This window comes from Centropristis striata, chromosome 20 (assembly GCF_030273125.1).
Source record: "Centropristis striata isolate RG_2023a ecotype Rhode Island chromosome 20, C.striata_1.0, whole genome shotgun sequence".
NCBI lineage: Eukaryota > Metazoa > Chordata > Actinopteri > Perciformes > Serranidae > Centropristis > Centropristis striata.
Window position 1 is genome coordinate 24,830,933 of NC_081536.1, and position 23,377 is coordinate 24,854,309.

The 23,377-nt window shown below is 39.7% G+C and overlaps 1 protein-coding gene across 1 annotated transcript in view; it reads right to left on the reverse strand.

Annotated features, from left to right (window-relative positions):
* Window positions 1-644: 644 nt before the first annotated feature.
* Window positions 645-23,377, reverse strand: part of ncapd3 (non-SMC condensin II complex, subunit D3) — a 36,092-nt gene continuing 13,359 nt past the window's right edge. The window contains exons 17-35 of the mRNA XM_059359762.1: window positions 21,879-22,070; window positions 21,677-21,774; window positions 21,273-21,382; window positions 20,655-20,762; window positions 19,347-19,458; window positions 17,993-18,088; window positions 17,619-17,857; window positions 16,444-16,523; window positions 15,550-15,687; window positions 13,247-13,380; window positions 12,781-12,983; window positions 7,464-7,574; window positions 6,974-7,165; window positions 5,600-5,691; window positions 5,117-5,181; window positions 4,474-4,521; window positions 2,237-2,299; window positions 2,009-2,057; window positions 645-859 (exon numbers count right to left, since the gene is read on the reverse strand). Of these exons, the coding sequence (XP_059215745.1) occupies window positions 796-859; window positions 2,009-2,057; window positions 2,237-2,299; window positions 4,474-4,521; window positions 5,117-5,181; window positions 5,600-5,691; window positions 6,974-7,165; window positions 7,464-7,574; window positions 12,781-12,983; window positions 13,247-13,380; window positions 15,550-15,687; window positions 16,444-16,523; window positions 17,619-17,857; window positions 17,993-18,088; window positions 19,347-19,458; window positions 20,655-20,762; window positions 21,273-21,382; window positions 21,677-21,774; window positions 21,879-22,070 (2,194 nt within the window). The 3' untranslated portion in view covers window positions 645-795. The remainder of the gene's footprint in view (window positions 860-2,008; window positions 2,058-2,236; window positions 2,300-4,473; window positions 4,522-5,116; window positions 5,182-5,599; window positions 5,692-6,973; window positions 7,166-7,463; window positions 7,575-12,780; window positions 12,984-13,246; window positions 13,381-15,549; window positions 15,688-16,443; window positions 16,524-17,618; window positions 17,858-17,992; window positions 18,089-19,346; window positions 19,459-20,654; window positions 20,763-21,272; window positions 21,383-21,676; window positions 21,775-21,878; window positions 22,071-23,377) is intronic.

The following is a 23,377-nucleotide window of genomic DNA, read 5'->3' on the forward strand; positions in this document are numbered from 1 at the left end:
TGGATTCTAGGCTTTCTGTCGTTCCAAAATGTTCCAAAAGTACATTAAATTGTTTAAAGTACTTGGTAGGGCTATCCAGAGGAAGAGACTAGAAAATAACATTTATTTAGGGAGCACAGTTCAGCTTAATGGCATTAACCTTGCCCAGCAAAGATAAAGCAGTGACCACCTTTGCATATCTGTGTTGATTTCTTTTAGGAGCCGTTCCAAATGACATTTCACTAGCCATCACTATCACTGTGGACGTCAGAAAACACAGTGGACCAACACCAGCAGAGGACATGGCCCCAAATCACCACTGACCCAGGACCATCATATTCAACTTCTGATAAATATTCTAATTCTGAGACACTGAGTTTTGGGTTTTCATGATCTCTAAGCCATAAGCATCAAAATGACAAGAAAAACACTTGAAATATTTCACTCTATGTGTAATGAATCTATATAATGTACAAGTTTCACTTTCTGAAATAATTGACATAAAATATTGAACCTTTTCACAATATTCTAATTTTTTTGAGGTGTACCTGTACTCTTAGATCTCAGGACTATTAAGTCTATTTTGTGATTTTCAATTTCCACAGTACTCCACACAGAGATCATTTCTGAAAAATAAACTGATATAAGGATGTGATGTCTCACTATTTAAAATATGAATACATTTCATTTTATTTCCATACAACAGTAATAATAACTTGGTTAAAAAGCAGAACATAGAAAAAAAGACACCACAGATATTGCCACAAAAGGTGAAGATTTATCAGCCACAAACATATCAGTGAAGCTCAATGTTAACTACTGTTTTGATCTTTTCTTTTGACGGAGAGGAGACTCCACGTTCCACTGGCGTCCAGGAGTTCTGAAACACACAAGAAAGCCCAGTCTTAAACATTTTCTCTGCAGAAATGTCTCCTCGACACACCCAACTAGAAACAGAGGCACTTCTCCAAGAAGGGACCAAACAATAAGAAATAAAAATTAGGGCCGGGACTTTAATGCGTTAATTAAGATTAATTAATTACTTATTATTAAAAATTAACGCGTTAAAAAAATTGACGCATTTTAATCACACTTATTTTTGCATCGCGGAACGTTTCTCACTGGATGAGTTTCAAGCGGACCGATTATACTGCAGCACCAACTAGCGTTCATGAGTTCAGACAACAACAAACCACAGTGAACATGAACAAAGAAGCTAATGAGAGCGCCTTGGTTGGCCCCGTGGATGATGGGACATTTTGTTACAAAAAACGAACGGATGGAAGCGTCGATAAGAGCATGGTTGTGTGCAAGCTATGCAACAAGGAATTCACATATCACTACAGCACATCAAGCCTCAAGTATCACCTCAATGCAAAACATATAGCAGCTAGTGGCTAGTGTGGTAGCTTGTCTGGATTGTGTTTTACTTAAAAAACCAAAGTATTATAGTTTACAGAAGGTCTACCTACCTATAGGCTACCTGAATTTCTGAGATGTACTATATTTCTAAATATGCTATTGCTACACTAAATGGCAAAAATTGCACTGGTCTGTTGGACTTGAACAAAAATAAAGAATATTTTTGTTGCTTAAGCTTATGCATTCAGTCATTATTCAATGGTATACTAAAAATCCATGTGAAAAAAATTACTTCTCACTGTTCTCAGGTCAGATATTTATATGCGATTAAAATGCGATTAATTTAGATTAATTAATTAAAAAGCCTCTAATTCATTAAATTAATTTTTTTAAATAGAGTCCCGGCCCTAATAAAAATAGAAAATTGTTGTGAGCACCACAAATTAAATTCGATGGTCGTCCCCAGTACTGTGGGGAGGCAGAAATCTCCTAGAAAGATATCTCCAAACCTGGACAAATGCAACCAAAACTATCTGCACGTTGAGATTTATCTCTGGACAGACTAGTGGAATCACATTAAAAGACCCTAACCAACAATGTATAATGTCAGAGTTCCTGTGTGTAAACACAGACTGTGTGGGTGTAATGACAGAAGTAGCGCACTCACTGCTGCTCAACTGGACGCATGTGAAGGAGAGAGGACTCTCCATCAACACCTGCGAGAACAAAGCAGACAGAGATTCATCAAAGCCTTAAGAACCTAAAGCAAAAAACGTACAAGCTGTGAAGCTCACAGTTAGACAGGTTTGTTGTTAAGTTCAGAAGAGAAAGGAGGTTCTCCTGCTAATTAACTGAACTCCTCATTAGTGACACAGACACAGTCACTATTGCTTACTTGAGTCTTGGTCACCGACGATTCTGCTGATATCTTCATGAAAACTCATGAAGATGCTGACATCTGGATCACAGGAAGGAGGAAAGATGGGGTTAGATACAAGTTCCTCTCAACAATGTTCACAACACAAACATAACTAAATCTACAACACAAAGATTGGACCAAAATGTTTAATTCACTAAATATAATCTAAAATGATCTTAAATGAACCCTAAGCCTGAAATCAAAGAACAAGCTCCAGCACATAACTCCTCCTGAAGCCATAAGGTCTCCATTTGTACATTAGTGTTGTGAACAGATTAACAAAATGAGAGACAGCGTGACAACCAGTGAGTTTTAAAGTAAATGTAAATGTAAATGTTGGTATGTGCAATTCAGGCTGGCAAATTCCTCAGGAGAGAAAAAAGTGACAAAGATATGACCCCAACTCTGAAGGGGCATGTTCCCCTGGGAAGAGGTTTGTATATCCACATTTTTAGGCTGATATTTACAACACGATATTAGCATGAGAATAAGAGGAAAAACTCACCACAGAATGCATGCAATCTTACCGCTACAAGTTGTATAGGGGCAGAGGAGACTTTATACTTATATGACTGTTTGTTAAACTTTGCTCCTCAAATGTCATATCTTTTGTCCGTCCGTACTTTGAGTCACTTTACTGACTTTTGCATCCAAATCTGCTACTACAGTTTCTCCCCTCTGGTTTGTACACCAAAACTACTAGCAGACACAAAAGGTCTATTCATGCCGGCCGTCACTATGACAACAGCTAACATCAAACAAAGAATAATTTGACATCAAACATCCACTTTACCAGCGAATTATATACTTCATAGTTTAACCACCACCAATCCACACACTGTCACATCAACAAATCTGTCAGAAGAAAAATTTTCATTCTAATTCACTGGGAATGATTTCATTAAAGACTTAATTTTATCCTTATGGTATAAAACCCCTGTAGTAGGACGTTTCACTATGGACATCATCATATGCCAATATGGAAGACTTAACCCTAGTGGTTAGCACTCTGGCCTCACAGGAAGAGAGCTCTTCCAGCTTGGTGACGCTAAATGGCCCGTAGCTGTTTTGTCTTTGGTTTCAGCTGTATGTCTTTATTGTATGAGCACAAAACACTTTGTTTCCCAGCTCAGCTTTAATGGCAGACTCGGTTTTTTTACTCACCCTGGTGATTGACATATCTGGAAGATACTGTTGAATGTGTTTCCATTCTTGTAATATATCTCTACAATAGTGGAGAATTGCTGTCACACCATCCTCATATTACACACAACTCTCCATCTGTTGCTGTTGTGAACGAACCACAGGTGAACCAGGAGTGTAAAGAAGTGAATAATATATATCACGATGTATGAATGAAATATTCCAACCTCACCAGGAGTTGAATGGTCCACTGCTACTCTGCTGACAGCACCACTGATTTCCTTCCTTTTCACTTTTTATGCTGCCAAACAAAACCAGTTTGTTCTGTTGCAGCTGTTGGACGTCAGTGTTTCACTTTCTGCCTCAGAGATTCTTCTTCTTTTGGAATTAAAACTTACTTTAAAACATTGTTTACCTCCTGGCTGCAACCAAAAAGCTGTGAAAACTTTTAAGTCTGTACTTCAAATATAAAATATTCACTGAATTTGTTCTAGTTTATAACTATAAGTACTTTTATTTCATAAACCTCAGACATTTTACAGAAATACACAGCGACTATTTCCTCCTGTTGTTATTTGTAACGGTGCACTTTGCTAATAAAGCTGACTTAAAAGGGAAAAAATACTCTTTTTGGCCGTATTGTGTCCTTCGATGGGGTAATCTCTCGGGGCGAGCCATTAGAATCGTGTACATATTATATATATATTAGGGCGTGACATTTAAATGACAATTGTTTCGAGCCGCCACATTTATCAACAGCCAATCATTCTCACGCTGTGATTGGAGAGATATGACCGTTTGATAAATCACACGTGAACCCTGTCGTAAGACCAAATATACGATCAGATCTGTGCTGGTTTCTAAGCTTGTTTGATAAATGAGGGCCACTGTCTGGCATCTGGAAAAAGGACTTGGATAGATTTGGGTTGGAGTTAGGAACCAGCTGATCATTGAGCTCCATGGCACCCAACACTGCCAATGGATTTCTGTTCAATTCCAACTGGCAGCATATATAGCAGTAATACACACTGGTGCTGGAAGATTAATGTGTGTGATGTGTGGGCTTTTACCTTTCGGTGTGCTGATGACTCTGTTACCCACGGCTCTTCGTGGTGCCACTGGAAAGACAAACAACCAATCAGGATGCTGTACTTCATAAAAAACTCATGTTGCAAAAACAGTCTGATTGGATTAAATATAAAAGCTGTATGATAATGATAATGTGATTAGGAATTCTATTAAACAACCGAATTATATCTTTAGTCAAATATATATAATTGTTTCTTAGAGAGTATGTTAGAGTTCAATTGATGAATTGGAAAGACAGAAAAAACATGAATTTAGAAAATGATGGAAGTGGAAGCAGTCTGTAGACTTTGAATAGAAATTCAACCTTCCAAACCAGATGACAAATTACACATTTCAGATTCTGTGGTTTCTAAATCTGAAATACCCTCATGGAAAATCTCAGCTGGATAACAATAAGATCGGTTTAATTGTCTTCGCTTCTACAGACTCATTTGCAAATGCATATTAGTCTGGAAGCTCTCCGTTCATTTTTCATTTCCAATTATTGTTTTTTTCCTTTTCCATTTTTCTGGCTGCTGTGACCCCTGACCCTGGAGAACCCCCCCATCTGCTGCATCCTGTGGTAGGTCAGCTGCTTTACCCTAAACATGGAAATTGTAGTTTTTCCTTCAAGCATAGCCATACCTGATTCTTCCAGAGCGAGTGGCTGAGAGGGGACATGTTCCTCCTGCCTGGATCTGTGCACACTCCTGATACAAAACAAACACACACACATTTTCTCACTGATTCCATGTACATGCAGACTGTAGGATTGTTTTTTTGTTTTTAGGACAAAGTGGAAATCAATCAATCAATCAATAAATAAATCAAACAATGGGCAACCTGGTGACCTAGTGGAGACAACTTCAGTGTCATGATTCAGTATCACCCTGTTCTCATTACCCCTCTGTCTGTTGCTGCACTAAGAACTATTCAACACATTTAATTTAAAAAAATAATAATAAAAACCTGGTGTAGTCATTTGAATAACTTCTTTGCTACTCCACCTTATGGTAAACTCAAGCATTTACATTTCTTCATGTGTACTGATCATCGGCCACATAGAGCTGCTGAGCTCTGGGACAGTCTCATGAACAAGTCAAGACTCTAGGGACAACAGAAGCCTACCTGTCAGTGTGTGACAGTCTGTTAGACGAGACGTTTGGATGTGGCAGTTGATGTCCAACCGGCGACCTGGCGGGAGTGCCCTGGACTGAACGCTGAGGACAGATCACAATAACATGACACCTTAACTGATGGGCCAGCACTAGTTGTTAATGGACTAAAATAACACTTTTAATGACAAGAACTTCAAGGAATCAAGCACTCCAGAACATTACAAAGTTATGCTTCGGGAAAAAAGTGACATCAAAATAGTAATTGTCATATGGTATTATAATACATTTCTTCTAAAATTGTATTTAAACTTGAAAGAATTTTTCAAACATATTTTCAAAAGACAAAAGAGCAGCTGCAGACCTGTCAGAAGACAGGCTGTATGATTGGGTGATTTTACGATGCTAATCTTAAATTGTGCATAGTTGCAGTGTTGTTTTTGGTGATAACATGCAAGACGCACCACAAGGTCTATCTTTCCTGGTGGAACAGACATTTTACAACCAACTTTATATTAAACATAGGCCTGGGCGATAAATCGACTATCGATTAATTCAAATTTGTAGTTAAAAAGGATTTATATTTAGTTAAAATAGTTTTTTTCTTGAACTTCCACAACACCGGCGCTCCCTTTGGGCTCCTGTGGGTCAGAGTGCGCTGACCCCTCCCCCCCTGCCTCTCCACAGATAAGGAAACATGGCAGCATGCCAGGATGAGCGTCCAACAGAGAACAAAGCACGACCCATTGCAAAGTTTGTTAGAAAGCTGTTGCGACAAACTTATTCCAGCACCTCAAGGAGAGGCTTGGAGGCGAGTGGGAGAAATGTTGCTCTCTGCGAGACATACAGGTCACAAACACCCGCTAAGAAACGGTCTACATTAGTGGATTCATTTTCAGTGCGTTTACATGAAACAGAAAATCAAATAACTGTCCTCCTCCTCAACACTGGGTTAATAAGGCCCCCTTTCTGGTTGACCTCAGTTTGACACTTTGTGACGTCGCTAATGTGACTGGCTACTGCGACCAGTTTCCTTGAATGTTTTTGTTCCGGGGTCATACGGCAGTGCGGGGTCTGGGGGGTGGAGCATGCGTTGTCTTGTCATACATGCCAGCAAAAATCCAATTCCAATCGCATTATCTGGGCGTCTTTATCAGAGTTGGAGAACTCCGACATTAGTCGGACTAAGAAGTTTACATGCCCTTCAGTTGTCCAGTTATAGTCAGGTTAAGGCAATAATTTGTTTTTTCAAGTGTCATGTAAACGTACTGATTGTGTCCCGTGTGAAAGAAAGGGACCTGGTGGAAAGTGATTACTGATGCAGTCGCGTTACATATTGCTTCAGTTGCATTCTTCAGTGTTGGTTGTGTATGTGGTGAGTTCTGACCTGTGCAGTGGGAGTCCTGGTGTCTCCTGTCAAGCTGAACGTCTTCATCCGCTCTTCCATCTCTCTTTCCATCTCTTCTTCCATCTGTTTTTCCCTTTCAGCCGTCTTCAGAAGATATTCCACCTCAAGCGCCAGCTGCTCATCTTTGGAGAAGAAGTCCTTCACCTCATCACGGTAGTCCTGCATTGTCAACTAATGGGAACAATAGCATCATGGAGTAGTGTCATACAAAGGATGGGTGCATCCTTAAAGGAAGTACAAATGTAACTCAGCCTATCTTGTTGCTCCATTGCATTTTGCTCTCCAGGCAGTAACATCTAATTCTATTCAATACAGTTGTCCTGTAATAAGTACTACCTATGTAAAACATAGAGATCATAGGGTTCGATCTTAGGAGATCTTTTTTTCTTATGATGCATGTCATCATGCTGCACACCAATTCCCTCTGATTCATTAATTTAATGAATATGCAGAGAGCAAGTGGTCTGACCTGAAGGTAGGTCATGAGGTCTCTCAGGACAGGGGAGCGTTTCTGCTCCAGCAGGTTCTTCAGGCTGATGATGATAGGAACTGTGTTCTCTATGAAGGCCTTCTTCCGGACCTGTGGATCAAAACAAGAATGAGAGGTGATGTTGCCTTCTCTTCTGGTACCTGCACCCACTCACCTGCAGCGTTAGGTAGTGCTGCACTACTTGGGAACGTCTTATAATAACGTGATTACATTTTTTAGTCGTCAATAGTACAAGGTGCTACAATTCTATATTCAGTAGATATATTACAGATACTTATTAAAATGTGGAGGTTTGGGGCTTGTTTGTTGGCTTGTTAGATATTGGGCTTGGACAGATCGCTGTGGAATTTGATGATGTTTAAGTGGCTGTAAACTGAATTCAGAGCAAATTGATTGCCTGTGCATGGCTTTTAACATGGTAGTGGCTGAGCGGGCAACAAGGTCAACAGTGACAGTGTTAGCACCATAAGCAGTCTTAAGAGTGGAAACGGGGGACAGGGCTGCTACAGTCCAACCTGAGATGGAACCTGTGCGGTTCGGTAAAGTGAAGATGGGATTAAAACGCATGGAGGGAGTCATTCATTCATTCATTGGTCAGGACGCCATTACTCCACTCTCTCTTTACATTGTTTATTGTCATTTACTTCTATATTATTGTTCCGAGTCTGAAACAAGCAACAAAAAAGAACATATCGTTGATAAAAGTAAAATGGATTGATATATGAACAAATTTCCTCTATGAGACATGTCCAGATTCTGTTGATATAATGTTAGTTAGGGCCTCGGGGCTTTGCCCCGAGCACTGAGCGAAAAAGAACAATAATTGAAGATTTTCAAACGTCTGCTTCTCCAGCATAATTTCAGCTAGAGACTCCATTTAAACTTTAAACAATAGACACAAGTCTTGTGTATTGGTGTATTACTCCACATTTCGATAGGCCATATAGTTTGTTATCAATCCCTGTTCAATGACCATGATCATTTTTGTAGAAATTCTGAGATTATAATGGGTGTGTATTGCACGGAATGTTCGTGTCAGAGTGTGTGATGTCATCGCTCAGAGTGTAGAGGGAGAGGAAAAAATTGTCAAAAAATAAATTTGAAAACTGCACTCCAGGCCGCAAATTCCACTCTACAGAAATAATTTATACATAGAAATGTAGGAAAATTTGTCTTCTCACTCACAATCCTCTGGTAAAGCTGTCAGAGTTATAGTTTGGGCGTACGACGCAAAGATGATCCACCAACACCACCAAAAGCCTCATTGGGTCCCATATTAAAAACGCAGGAAGATTTCGAAAAAAAGGAAGATGGAACAGTTTTTTTAGATCGCTCTAACAAAGCTATTTTTTAATTTTTCTTTTTAAAAAATCATATGTAGACGTTTAGGAAGAACTCGGGACGCTCAAAGTGAAGTTGGAACAATGATAGGTATTATGGTTTTGCCAAAAATGCTTTCTGTTCGAGGCCAGAAATTCAAGTCTGTCCACCTCTGCTGTCACTCTTTCGGAACATCAACAGCTGCAGTTAATTCTGTTGATTGCTTTGATCTGATTGCCTTTGATCTTTGATGTGATTACAGTTACAGATACACACACACAACACACATGCACTAAATTGCGCACACTCCTCACACATGCATACACATGCTTCATACACACACATACACACACACAGGTAACTTTATGTGATTTTACTTACACCTACACCTACACACACACACACACACACACACACACACATTTTGAGGTTAAAGGGCATAGTTTGAAATCTCTGAAGAGTCTCATCATAGTGTACACACACCGGCAGTAGCCCCCGTGGCCCTTTCAAAATTTCCCCAGAGGAAATTTTCTAGTTAATTCTTACAATGTTGAAAAAAATAAAAATAAAGTGTTAAGAAGTGACGGTGTTGATATCATGTAATCAAGACATCCAGTGTTTCCCACACATAGACCATTCTGTGGCGCACCGCCACAGAATAGAGACCGACCGCCACAAAATGATTCTGTTTTTTTTTTCCTCTCTAGGGGATTAAAAAAAACCTGTAACGTCTGTAACGTTAGCCAACACACAGAAAACACCACATTCACATCAATAAATAAATGTTTTACAATGAACCGGGCTGGTCTCAGAGCTGTCAACACTCTCCGGTAACGTTAAGGCATATTTAATGGTTTCCTTAAATGCCGTTAACGGGACGAGAGCAGTCAAAGCGGCTGCTTCAAGCTAGCTACATCAAGGGTAGGTTCGCTTCCTGTTTTCAAAGTAAAAGCACAAATTCTAACGTTATAAAGGGCAACGGCGTTTTATTTTTTGTGAATGTAACCGGAAGTGCGTTGCTCACGACGGCTACCTTGAGTAGCGCCGAATTCGTCCAACCAAAATTGTAAACAGCTGGTATTTAGACAAATTAACGACGCACTGGGGATCTAAACGGCTACTTTCTCACCTAAAAGGGTTTAAAATGATAATAAAGTGATATATTTAAAGAATTTAGGACTTACAGCCCTAATATTTGAGGGGATAGAGTAGACTACTATGCCCACAGTCAAATCAAAAAGAATAGACTACATTTTTTAAGTTATTATGAATATTATTATTGTTGTATTTATCAGTAGTTTTTTTTTCACGGCAAAAACGGACTCGTCAAGAGGACAAGGAGCAGCATGAGGAGGTATCAGTCTGAAACAAAGTTGAACAGTCAAATGGCTCGTAATCGTTAATTTATCTGAATGTTCTATAGGCATAAAACAGTGGTGCTCAGGGAGAAATAGAGGAGGACAGCAGACAAAATGCTCCTGTAATGCTACCTATACACCAGAAGACTTTGAAAAGATTTGGAAAGACTCCTGCAAAACTATCAGCTCACACCTGCTCACATCTAAAGACAACTGTTGAGAGTTTTTAGTCCCAGCCTAGTCTCAGACTGAGATTCTACAAAGACTGTGAATCTTGCAGGATCACTATTTACAAGACTACAACTAGATTTCCTTTAGCATTTTTTACCTACCATGCAATTTTTGTGTGTGCAGTGGTTTGTGTTGGAAAAAAAAACAACAAAAAGAAGAGGAGAAGACGCCACAAAATGCCCCCTCACAAAGCTGAAAAGGGGTTTCTGTTTTTCTGACATGAAAAGTGACTATTTTACAGTAAAATAGATATAAGGAAGAATAAAGGAAAGGAAACTGTAGAAAAGAATTCATGATATACATTTATGTCCTATTTAATTATTTGTTTAATTGAATAATTATACTTATCAGCTCTATCAACTTTCATTTAGTTAATCACACATTCATCATCAATTATTTATTACTTATTTATGTATACATTTATTTATACATTTTAACTGGGTCTGCTTACTATTACTACTACTAAACAGCGCCCCCAAAATCCCGCTTGTGGCCGTAAATATATTACATCTCTATATTTGTATTTAGGCTTGAGCTTACTAACATTATTGTGATGTAACTTTTTCCTGTCGAAGTGGTTTTACTGGCCGGTCTGCTCATCTATTGGTTGTTGATTGTGTTCCGTCACTGCGACTTGCGATAATATCAAACACGTTTGATATGATCGCAAACCAAAGACTAGGAAAAGACTGATATGAAACAGCGCAGATTACTACCTTACACTTAACGATCGGGATGACGGGAGCGCGCTGTGACTCCAGTAAGACTCCTAGATTTACTAAAGACTTTTAGTTTTTAGTCTGGGACTGGGAAAATCGTTTGGTGTAAGCCCAGCATAAGACAGGCAGCTGCTGAAACAACAGGTGAGGTGGAAACAGAGAAGTTTAGACTTTAAATTAAAAAAAAAAAAACGAGTGGGGAAAGTAGCCTATTTTAATTGATGATTTAATTAATGATTTGTCTGTGGCTGTTTTTTTGCTGTTTCTCAAGCAAGACTATGGGCCTGAACCCAAGGAGGTCCCTTATGAAGAGCACTTGAGTTGTTTTTCAGGAAGCCAAGAAAAATTAGGTGTTCTGATAGGACATGAAGCTATGCACTAAATAGGGCTACAGAATCTGAATCAGGCTTTGTTCCTTAGGTAGTTTCTTTATTTTCTTTATTTTATTTGTGTTAATATATTTTATTTTTTACATTATTTTACCAAAACAGTTAGAACAGGTTATTGGTTGAGGTAGGTCTTAAGTTAATTATTTGAAATAAAAACCTCCAATTGAAGTTGTTTTGTGCAAATCATTCCTGTCACAGAATCTAAAGATTGAACTAGTTGGGGTGAGGAATGAAACCAGGCAGGGTTCTGGTAAAAATGTTTTTAGTTGTCTTCTCTTAAATAACTTACAAGAAGTAAGATTGAGCTGAAATGCTGTAGCTTTATAGTGTCTCAGCAGGTGACTCTGAAGAACAATAGAAACAGGTTTTTTCATGTGGCAGCTTCAGAAAGTGTTGAACACCGCCCGCTGCATCCACCCGATGACCGACTGCACCACACTGTGACACTCGATTCACCCACCGGTGTCATTGGAGCACCACACATTGCTACCTGGTCTGTGGGAAACACTGACATCTATATACTGTGTTGCAGATATCTACTAAAAATTAGCCTGCTAACCAGCTAGCTCCAGCACAGCACTAGCTCCAGTCTTGCAATACCATTTCCGCCTATTACTACCTTGAAAGGGGGTAGTGAGTCACTGTAGCATCCAGTCTGCGGTCAGAGAGGACCAAGAAGGAGACACTGTCAGCAGGACAGCAGGTAGAAGCTTAAGTTAACACCTTCAACTCAAATTAAGATTACACACTGTGCATTTAAGAGATTGTTACAATGGGTGGGTCCCCTGAGAGTTCAGCTCCAGACCTGTGACTCTCTGTGCCTCTGCTGAGAGAGTAATCTCTAACTGATGGAGGTAGGCTCCTTGGACCCGTTCATTGAAACAGTCTCTTCAAGGCAGAATGTCATTTCAGGTGTAGATCTTCATTTTAGTTTGGAAAGTTCGCCATATATTTTTCTGGACATTACAGGTGTATTGTATGCCTAACTATGCACAATCTTGAACAGTGTCATTGCTGTTTAATGAATGATGCACAAAGTGAAATAATGTCCCCTATTTTTTTTTACAGCAGTTTACAAATGGCACCTTTAAATAAAAGAAATAAGATGTGAGATGTGGCTGTGGAGGAGGTCCTTTGATAAAGCTGAGCTGACAAATGAAGGTCAAGTAAAAAGCACTACTACAAAACACTACTTCTGCTAATGAGTAATTGCAGTAGAGTATTTTTTATTTGATTTTATGTGTAATTGATTACAAGTAACTTGGCCAACACTGCTCACCTGTGACGCCAGCTTCTTCTGTGTAGCCTGCATGACAGCCTGAGCCATGGTGGCCCTGTTCTCTAGTTCCTCCCCTGCAGCACCTCCTGTTGGAGCAGATATAGCCTGCAGCTTCATCTCTTTCAGACTCAAGATGCTGAAGGTCTCTGACAGAATTTCAGCACCATCTGCATCCAGAGGCAGCTCCTTATCTGCAAAGCATTCTGGGATAGGAAAAGATATTTCAGGTTAATACTGCTATAGGCAAAAAAATGGTGCTTGATAACAGTAATTGACAAAACACACATGTTTGTTTACTCTTAAGCAAACAAAGAAGATTTAATGAAGGTAGCCTATTCATGTCATTTTGTCATTCAACTCACCACCAGAGCAAGAAAAAACACTCAGAGCTGTAAAGAACCTGGCAGTTCTATGCACAAAAACTTTCTAGCTTTAGTTTAATGTCTTAATCCAGACGTGTGTTCACCTAAAATGTTCTGGTTGATCTTGATCGTGATGTTGAAGCGATGGGCATCTGTGAAGTGCTCCAACATGAGGCGGTAGATCCGAAAGCGATTCTCACGGTGCTGAGCTCCTTTCAGGGAGAAGCGAACCTTATCTCTGCAAAGATTTTAAAAAAAGAAAGAAAAAAAAAGGCAATGACCAAAAAAAAAACAATTTTACTAACTTAAATAACCTTAAACATATAATCATTGTATGTATTGTAATTAGGGTTGCAAAATTCCAGGAAGTTTCACAGTTGGAAACTTTCCATGGGAATTAACAGAAATAAACAGGGAATTTACAAAATGGTAAAGTTGGCCCTTAACAGGAACTTAAATATAGTTGGAGAAAATATATTTTAGCATAATCTTGACTGACCACCAGATTTCATGCAAGTACACTTGAATATCTGCTATTCTTCGATCACATGAACATAGACTGCTAACTGCAGGGCTACTGAGGCCACGCCCCTACATGCACTATGCATTCCTTCATCACGTGCAGAGGATTTCTAGAACACTGGACCACACTTTTGAGCCCAGCACTTAGACTACAGAGAGCAAACGAAACAATGTATTATTGTAGGCCAACCAGGAAGTAGCATCCCAATGGGGTCTATTGAGAATTCGCCTATGGGATTTTTGCATTGGATTTTGGTTCATTGCAGAAAATAAGCTATGTGGCAAACACACATTTCTGATGCTTAACAAGATAATCTCCATAAATGAACACCACTTTAATGAAGTTTGAAGCGTTAATGCAGCCGATAGAAGTGAAATGCTGACATTATCCTTTAGCGAAATACACCACGGTTGCATGACTTGAAAGTCACTACTGTTATGCTTACTTAGACTTAAAGAAAAAAAAAAAGGGGAAACAATCAAGATATAGTCCAATAAGAGCTGTTAGTGCAGCAATGAGGTCAAGTGAGGATTCTTTAAGGAGTAGAGTTGTGGTGTGGTGCTAGGAGAGAAGGTCCTCTCTGAAGAGCTGGGTCTTCAGGAGTATTTTTAATTTAATTTTAATTTTATTATTATTTTTTTTTTTAAAAGGTAGAAGGGGATGTTCCTGCTCTGGAAGGAACTGGTAGCGCGTTCCACCAACGGAAAACAAGAAATGCAAAGAGTTGGGATTGCCTTGGACGAACAGGTGATGTGCCTTCATCCATGTGGCGATGTCTGAGTGGCAGTCAGAGACCCTTGCAGAGACCGATGGGTCCTCAGAAGGAAATGACAGATAGAGCTGTCATCTGCATAGCAGTGATAGGAAAAGCCATGTGAGTAGATCAGTGAGATGGTGTAGATAGCGAATAGCAGGGGCCCCAGCACTGAGCCCTGGGGGACCCCTGTGCTGAGGCGATGCAAAGTTGACAACTGTCCACACCAGGATATACTGAATGAGCGTCCTGTCAGGTAGGAATAGCAATTTTTCCCCTTTCAGAGGCTGGCGCGGATTCAAGATATTTGAATGAAAATGTGCTCTGTAGCCACAAGTCTGATCTTTACATACATGCCTGCTTTATGATAAAATGCAGTTTAAGACAAAAAAAACAGTTTTCTAATGCATTATACATACTGGGGTCACTAAACCACCTCTGAATTGCATAAATTGGGTTTCACTGGAAAGCTGATAGTCTTTTGGATTTAATAATTCCAATCTTTTTCATGTATGAGGATGTTAGCCCCCTCAGTAGTCATTGTAATGAGCATTTTTTGAAAGTTGACCTCACTGTATAAAATGAGCTGTTGTGACCTCTAGGATAATCAGCCTCATGAAACTTTACTACAAACTAGAGACCTAGAGCATTCAGAAGATGTATAGCTTCCCTAGGTATATTTAAAAGGGGGTTTTTCAGCAGTTTACAGAACGCTTGCCCAAAAAACAGAAATCTTCATAAATAAATCTGTTGAAATCAAATCATAGGATGGATTCTATGGTGTTCCAAAGGTCTTGGTAGAATGATGTAACTAATGGTAGCAAGCCAAAAATTGCAACAACCTATAGGACATAGTAACAGAAATGGACTTCAGAAAGCCAAACATTAACGTTCTGACCTATTATAGAAATGACTGAGTCGATCAACCTATTAAAGTGCATTAGAGATTTCACCATAACAACTAACAGCGCTAAGCTGCATCTCACAAAGTAATTTTCAGGTACCCCTAAAAATCCACTGCCCACAACCCCAAGTCTCAAAAAAAGGGGGCAGAATGATAAGGAGTTAGAAACAAATCAAAGCAAAATAAAGGAGGATGTGAACTGGACATAAATAATAGAGTTTCCTACCTGTCACTTTGAGGGAACTGGTTGTAAGACTTGTGTTTGTCGTAGGAGTTGAAGTGGAAGATACACTCAATGAAGTGCTTGCTGAACATTTCTGGGTTGCTCTTCAGCAGCCGGTGGAACAGGCAGTATTCGCACACACTGGGACAGAAAACGAGTGGGTATTTATTTACATCTGAGCCATTTGTTTACCTGCAATGCTCTTATAGTGACAAAGATAACAGTCTATGCTTTCAGTCATACCATATTAACTGCTGTATAATAGTGACATTTTATACCATCATCTTTTTTTCCGCTGTATGCTTGTTACACATGCTACCTAGACCCCCCATTTAAGAGTTTCTAAGAATTTTTTCCATGTCCACTGTGAGGGTCAGAGGTCAGGGGGTGTCTTACCCTGTACAGTCTGTAAAGCGCTTCAAGGCTTATTTGTGTTTCTGCACTATATAAATAAAAAAATAATTGAACAAACATTTTACTGCATTAAACATGTAGGTATTATCAACAGATATAAATATATATAAAACTCTAATGACATTTTGAGAAAGTCTTGAATTATTGGTGCAACAGGTTGTTCTGATGCTGTTGCTTCTGTCTGCTGTGTTTGGGTCTGAATATGTGGCTATATATCACTAGAAGATGCTGTTGTTATTTGTATTTTTGCCTGTAACATTATCTGATTATGCATTAGGTTTATATGATTCAACTTAAGTGCATTTAGGAAATCAGGACTTCAATCTGACACGCAGTTGATTTTTTTTTGGGTTGTTTGAGCAGAACAGTACATCACTTCTGCCAGAACGTTGGTGCCCGCAGATATCTGGATAGAAGATAGTGGATAGAAAATAATCCACCATCTAATTATTAATCTTTCTAGCTATACACAGTGTGATTTACCTGGCGATGGCAGGGACTGGGTCAACCAGTGCTATCATGAAGCGAAAGAAGAGGGAGCCCCTCCATTTCACAAAATCCTCCTAGAAAACAAAAGGCAAGAGATCATGACAGAAAAACAGTGCTACTCCAGGGGAAAAGTCTAGCAGCATGAAGGGCAAATTAGTGCAGAATCTTTCACCCAGTTAACCAAGATTTGCTTAAAATTACAGAGAAGTGGCCGCTAAATCTTAGACGGGCAATATTCTTTTTTTTTTTAAACTTGAAAATTTACCAGATAAAACTTGAATGTTCAAGATAAAGTGATATATTTCGAAGAGAAAAAAAAATGAAATGAAGTTAGTAGGTTAGAATTTATCAAACAACACGCGTTATAACAACAACCAGCTCACAGGTCCCAAAATAACTAGATAGTCGTTCTTTGCTTAATCTCAAAGCACATCAAAGGCAGTGCTTCATTTGTAAATCCTGAGCTCCTGGAGCACAGAGAATTCTGTTGCAGCAGATCAGGGAGGACAAAAAAAGTCACAGAATGCATCATAAATGCACAGTGGCTCAGGCACACCAGGTCATTCACAAGAATAGCTCAAAACCAAGGAGTGAAGCGCATAGAATCAGCTGTTTACAGTGTGCATCTTTCTCATCCCTTGCTCTGAGTGACATTTTGTCAATCTGCTCCATTTGAATTTTTTCCATACACTTTATTAGAAATATTTCTATGCATCTATAATTGAACTTCTACGACGTTTCATTGTACTTGTGCATGGACAATAAAGATCTCTCACCTTATCTAACACCACTAATTTTATTAATTTCATTCTAAACTTCCCAGATGCAGTAATGATCTATACTGTTGCAATTCCTAAATATGCGTGTGTGGCATTAATGGTGTGATGAGGTCAATCAACCTTGAAAGTGAACCCATCTTGTAAATTTTAATCATTTTTCCATAATTTGTGGGTTTTTTTTTAATGCTTACCCTAATATGCTGTTCAATTCCATATTTGTCAAACAGCTATTTAAACATTTGTTGTTATATCATGTCAACTGAAGAATAAAAATCAGCTGTTATTTGAGGGAGCAAAATCGCCAGGTTTAATTAGCCTCTTTTTAAAAAAAAAAAAACTACATTGAATAATTAAATAGATGTCTTTGAAAGTGTGTAGAACAGCTCCCACCTGCAGCAGCTTTGTCAGCATGATGAGAGTCTGCTCCCTGACGATGGCTTCATTATCTCGCAGACAACTGGACATGTTGGGGATGTAGTGTTCCGCCAGGTTGGTGTATCGAACACAAAGATCAGTCATAATCACAATCACGTTGTTGCGCACGGCAACCTCCGTGCCAACCTCCAGCTCCCTGGCAAACACTGGCAGGTACTTGTGGGCCAGATCCTCATGCTGCAGACAAAGTTTACCTGAGCCAGACAGAAGATAAATGTAGGATGAGATGGCAGAACTGTATGGCGGTTAAGCCTACGAAGAATATGTCTCAGACATTAAGGAAAGACAAGCAAAGGTGACAGATGGAAACTAAGAAAAGGACAGTTCACCTAAAGCAAGGACTCCGTGGGCTCTGACTTTGGTGGGTAGACAGTTTGCTTTGAACTGGGACAGAGGCAGTGATGCTGGTAGCTCCTCCTGGTTCTCTGTCAGTAACCAACATAGAAAAACAAGTAGCTCCTTCACAAATCAGCTATGCTAAATATATATGGAGCAGTTTGAGCACTTCATACTAGTTGTTTTCAGCATTGGTTTAAATTGAAGGAGAGGTAGCAAATACAGTAGGTGGGTTTGAGGAAGATTGGGGGTTAAGGCAGGTTGACAGCTACCATACATGCTTGGAACACTGGACAAACACTTCTCAGCTTTACAGCCTGTTGAGACCTTTTCCCTTTTGGGAAAGTATCTCTTGTGCTGTGAAACTATACATTATATATATTGGATACCATCACTAATCAGCATCATCATAAAATCCCTTTTTGAAAAATGCAGTATGTTGGCCTGGGCCGATAATCAATAAATCAATTAATCGCACGATAAATTAAATGAACTCAATAATTTTGCCGGCCTCGATATATCGCCATGCGCATGCGTGTTTGTTTTCCTCGTCTGTTGCCTCCAAGCAGGCTGGATGACAAGAGGGTTCACTCTGTGCTCGATCTCAGCACCTGGGCGCTTTTGTTCCATAGCAGAATGAGCGGAGTGAACCCTCCTGTCAGTCATCCAGTCTCTTTGTCTCTGTGGGGAAGGCTGGGCCGCTAGCATTGGCTACACACAGAGTGCAGCAGGTGAGCCTCGTGCGGAGCAACGCGAGGAAAAAAGATGATTGCAAAGCCAAATGCCACAGCCCCGGTGTGGGAATATGTCGGTTTCAAACCGAATGAAAAAGGTGAGCCCATCAACACATGGACGAGCCTGTATGCCGAATTTGTTCAAAAGTGGTGGCAACAAAAAAAGCCACCACAACAAACTTGCATGCCCATCTAGAGCAGAACCACCCGACCCAGTTTTCCCAGCTGGGGAAAAAAACTGCACCTGGAGATGCAGAGCCTTCGTCCCGACAGTCAACACTGGTCGACAAAGTAAATATAAACGGTGTGCGCTCACAGAAAGTGGAGTTTGCTACATCGCAAAATAAATGCTGCCCTTTTAAAAGAAAAAAATGTTTGTTTTATTTATTTAGGATATTTAAACGTTCTTAAAATTACAATTATAATGGTAAAAAACACTGAGAAATAAAAGTGTATTGTATTTGAAAGGGTGTGCATTATTATGATATATTATCATGTTGACAATAATATCGTTTATCGGCAATAATTTGTGGGACAATATATCGTCCAGCAAAATTTGTTATCGTCCCAGGCCTAGCAGTATGTCTGTTTCTATGATGTCCATCCTTCCTACCTGCCAGTTTGACAGAATCCGTGAGGAGAGATTCCACCAGCAACACTGTCCTTTTGCCAACCTTGGCAGGACAATGGAGAGAAGCCACTCCCAGAGTGTGGATGTGTTTGACCTGCAAAAGAGAGGATTTTCACTTACATCCAAAGTACAGACCTGTTGATGGTGCAGCACGCTGGCTCTGTGATTTTGACAAATAAAAAACTGAACACCTCCTAGTTTGATGCATGACTGCTTAACATGTCGTGTTATAATAACTATTTCCTACTTGTCCAAGTGTCTGCCAACAGAAACAGACAAATCTGTAGCTGAGAACAATGAAATAGTGAACGGAGTTCTATTAAAACAGCTGTTCTCATTTGCACTCACCATACTGCAACTGACTCAAACTGTGGTTCCACAATATGTGCATGCATCTACTATTGTTGAGCTTTGGAATTTTTGAAGCGCTTATAATTTGAAACCAGTTTAAAAAGGAATCATTAAGTGAGTCAAGCACACACTGGCCTACACACTGAGCTATGAGCTTCTAACACCAGTCATCATTCTCAACTAGAGCTTTCTTCAAGATGCACTGAAAGACAACAACCCTTTTTTGTTTATCTTTACACTTTGATCAATGAAGTGAAAAAGTGATGTGTCTCCTCACATCTCTGGACCACTGAGACAGACACAGCAGAGCAAAGTTTCAGCAGTTCCAGCAGACGTAGTAATGGAACTCAATGTGAAGCAATGTCTCTAATTATTTGAATACATGCCATTATTATTATTATTATCATCTTGGTATTCTCTTTTTTGAGCACTGGTCCAACCAGATAACAGGCTGATTGTGTTACTGCCCTGACATATGTTGAACCCCGTGTGATTTCAGTTGGTTTCCTTGTTACAGCTACAGAACAGTGAATGAAAAATGATAGCTAGATAATTATCATTTCATACATTAAATAAAAGAAACCAAACTGCACTACATTATTGTACAGGTTCCATAAACTGTATGAAGTGAACTGTAAAATAAGCATACGAGCGGTTCTGACCCAGCCCCTGTATTATTTGAAAAAAGAATAGTTAAATTCCAGTTTTTAAAAAACCCAGTTAACTGTGTGGCTCGGGCTGTATTCCAAAAATCTGCCTTTGAGACTGGCAAGGAGATCTGTTCCCCTTCTCCTATCTGAGGACATAGTATGTGCCGATCTCAAATAAACCACGCAACATCTTTCATGCAACAGGTTGGGACTGGGGCTGACTTTGAACCTGCACGCCAAAGAAGATGTTGGGCTCAGAATGAAAAGCAAGTGAAGGCTTGGATCTCACCATCAGCTCCACATTGAGGTTCTGGGTTCCCTGTTCTTTCAGGAGGATGCCGGCTAAATACGCCTCGCACACAGACACCAGCTCGCCACAGTGCCGGTTCAGAAAACCCTGAAAGGAGGTGGGAATCAGAGGCCATTTTTATTTGGATATAACCCTGATGACATCATATGAGGAGAATATGTTTAACACATATCGGTTGATGAGCTGTAACTGCTCTGTGCTACATTTTTACAAGTGGAGATTTTATAGAAAGTAGACCAAAAAACAACATTTTGGTGAGGAATGAAAACATTATCTGTTTAATCCCAACAAACACTGAGCCATCATTAAAAAGGAAAAGAAAAAACTCACCAATATCAGATTGACAATAGTAATGAGCCAGACCACAATGCCACAATATTCATTGGTTTCTTTTAAGGCAAAGGGTAGGATTCATTTCTTGTGCTTTTGATAAGTCTATACATACACAGGGTTATCCAGATTGAGTTGGAACCCCATTTTTTTCATTTCTCATCTGCTTGTATTTAGCTTTCTAACATTTCTCATCATGAAACCATATACAGGCTAACTGGATCCTCTAGATCAGCAGTTGTAAAGTGAAAAGGCAAGATGTCCAACCTGAGTCTGTTTGACATTTTCACTGCAGCCATATTGATAAAGAGCCTGAAGAGCTGCAGAGATCTCCTCCAGAGACAAAGTAAATGTCTTCAATCGAGACATCAGGTCATCTAGAGACAAGAGAAAGACAGCCAGGGATACATATTAGAGGTGGGGGGAAAAAGTCCGTACAGCATAGTGTGGGAATATTTCATATCAATTCATGGACGAGACAGACAGGGATAGAGAGAGACACACAGAGACAGAGAGACACAGAAAGTCACAAAGGTGGATAAAGACGCAGAGACAGAGAGACACAGAGAGAAAGAGAAATAGACACACAGAAAGACACAGAGACAAAGGGATTACAGCAGTTTCCACTCTTCCTGTAAATGTCCCCATCAATGCACATCACATTCACTTACCAACTATCCTGTCTTTGGTAAATTCATTCAAATGTGCTGCAATGTCTCCCATCACAGACAGGATGTGACAGCGGGTTGAAACAGATACATCCTTTGAACTAAAAGCAAAAACACAATTAATCAAAATATGATCTGAGTAACACTGGATCCTCTGCTGAAAAAAAAACATGAGCTTCATGTCAATACTCCGTGTCCCTCTCACCTGAACATGCCTTCCCAGGCGTCTAGGATCTTCCCGTAGGGTAGTCCAGGGGATGAAGCGACAACCTTGGAGAGCATCAGCCATGCCCCAGCACTATGATCAGCTTCAGTGTGTGAGATCAGGTTGGTCATGAGCTCCTGTGTGAGCTTGTTCCGTCTTGACCAGATGGTGAAAGCCATGCTGAAATATCGGCTGGAGAGCCAGAACACAACACTTAATAATGACTGAATCACTACACTGCTCATACTTTATGTTTGAAAATAGTCCAGACACTGAATAATAATGCTGAATATTAGCACAACCTTAAACATCCTGTAAACAAAAACAACCATAAAATAGTCTCCATGCTTCCTCTTCACCTGCCACTAGCTAGAATTTAGCTCTTCTGATTGTGAGCTCTCTCTCTCTAATAAGCATTTCATTTTAAATTATCTTATCTATTTATGACAAATCTGGTGAATACAGTGAAGCTCCTACTAGAACTACTAGAGCTCTCCTTGGCCTTGTGACGTGGTAGTGGCTTAACAGGCAGAAATGCACTCCTATTTCTGCCAATGATTTTTCTAGCTCTCTCTGAGGAAAGTGGCATCCAGCCTGGCTGGAGCCACACACAACAACAGAGTTCAGAGTTTTTATCTTTAATTCTTATGAATAACACAAACACTATATATATATTCCTGGTTATTCAAATGTTTATGTTGACCTTTCATCAAATGTCGAAGTCACTGGATTTCTTGGTATGGTTTCTTGGACTCTTAACTTTGTGCAGCTTGTTAGATTTCTTGATTTATGCTTCAATAAAGGTCTGAAACCCTCCCACAGCTAGCAAATTCTCTACTGCTTATATGGCTTCCTCCCTACCTTGCTACATTGAAGCCAATACCTCCTGTCTGAGCAGAGTACTAAATTAACCAGTTCACCTCAACTTGTGTAGACATCTCAGACCCTGCCCGCTCAAAGTCAGAAAAGATAGAAGCAAACCTCAACCCTTGCTCAAAAATGACACTTATGCTATTAGGCAATTATGTAAGAGAGCAGAGAAAAATTGGAAAAGACAGTTTTACATGTATTGATGAGAAGTTGGCTTATCATCAGAAATCAAGGACAGTAACAAGGACAAGTTACTTTGCTAATATTTCTAGAAATGACCATTCTCCTCAAGTACAGTTTGACACAATCAATACAGTAAGTTCAAAACTGTGCTGCCACTGCCTGTCATGTACAAACCACTCATCAATTTAGCTTGTGAAAAAGTTTAGAAATTGATCACAGATAAGATCCCACGTGGCATTTCTCCTCCTGCCTACAAGCCCTACGTCCTCCTTCCTTCCTCTGCTGTCCTCAGTAGCTGTGAGCCTGTGTCCCTTGCTTATATTAAGGACATTGTCTCATAGCCTAAGTTGACTACTACTACTACTACTACCATTGTTTCCACGTGCCTGTTGAAGGAAGTGTTCAATACATGGTCCTACAATTTCACTTATCCTAAACAGCAGTCT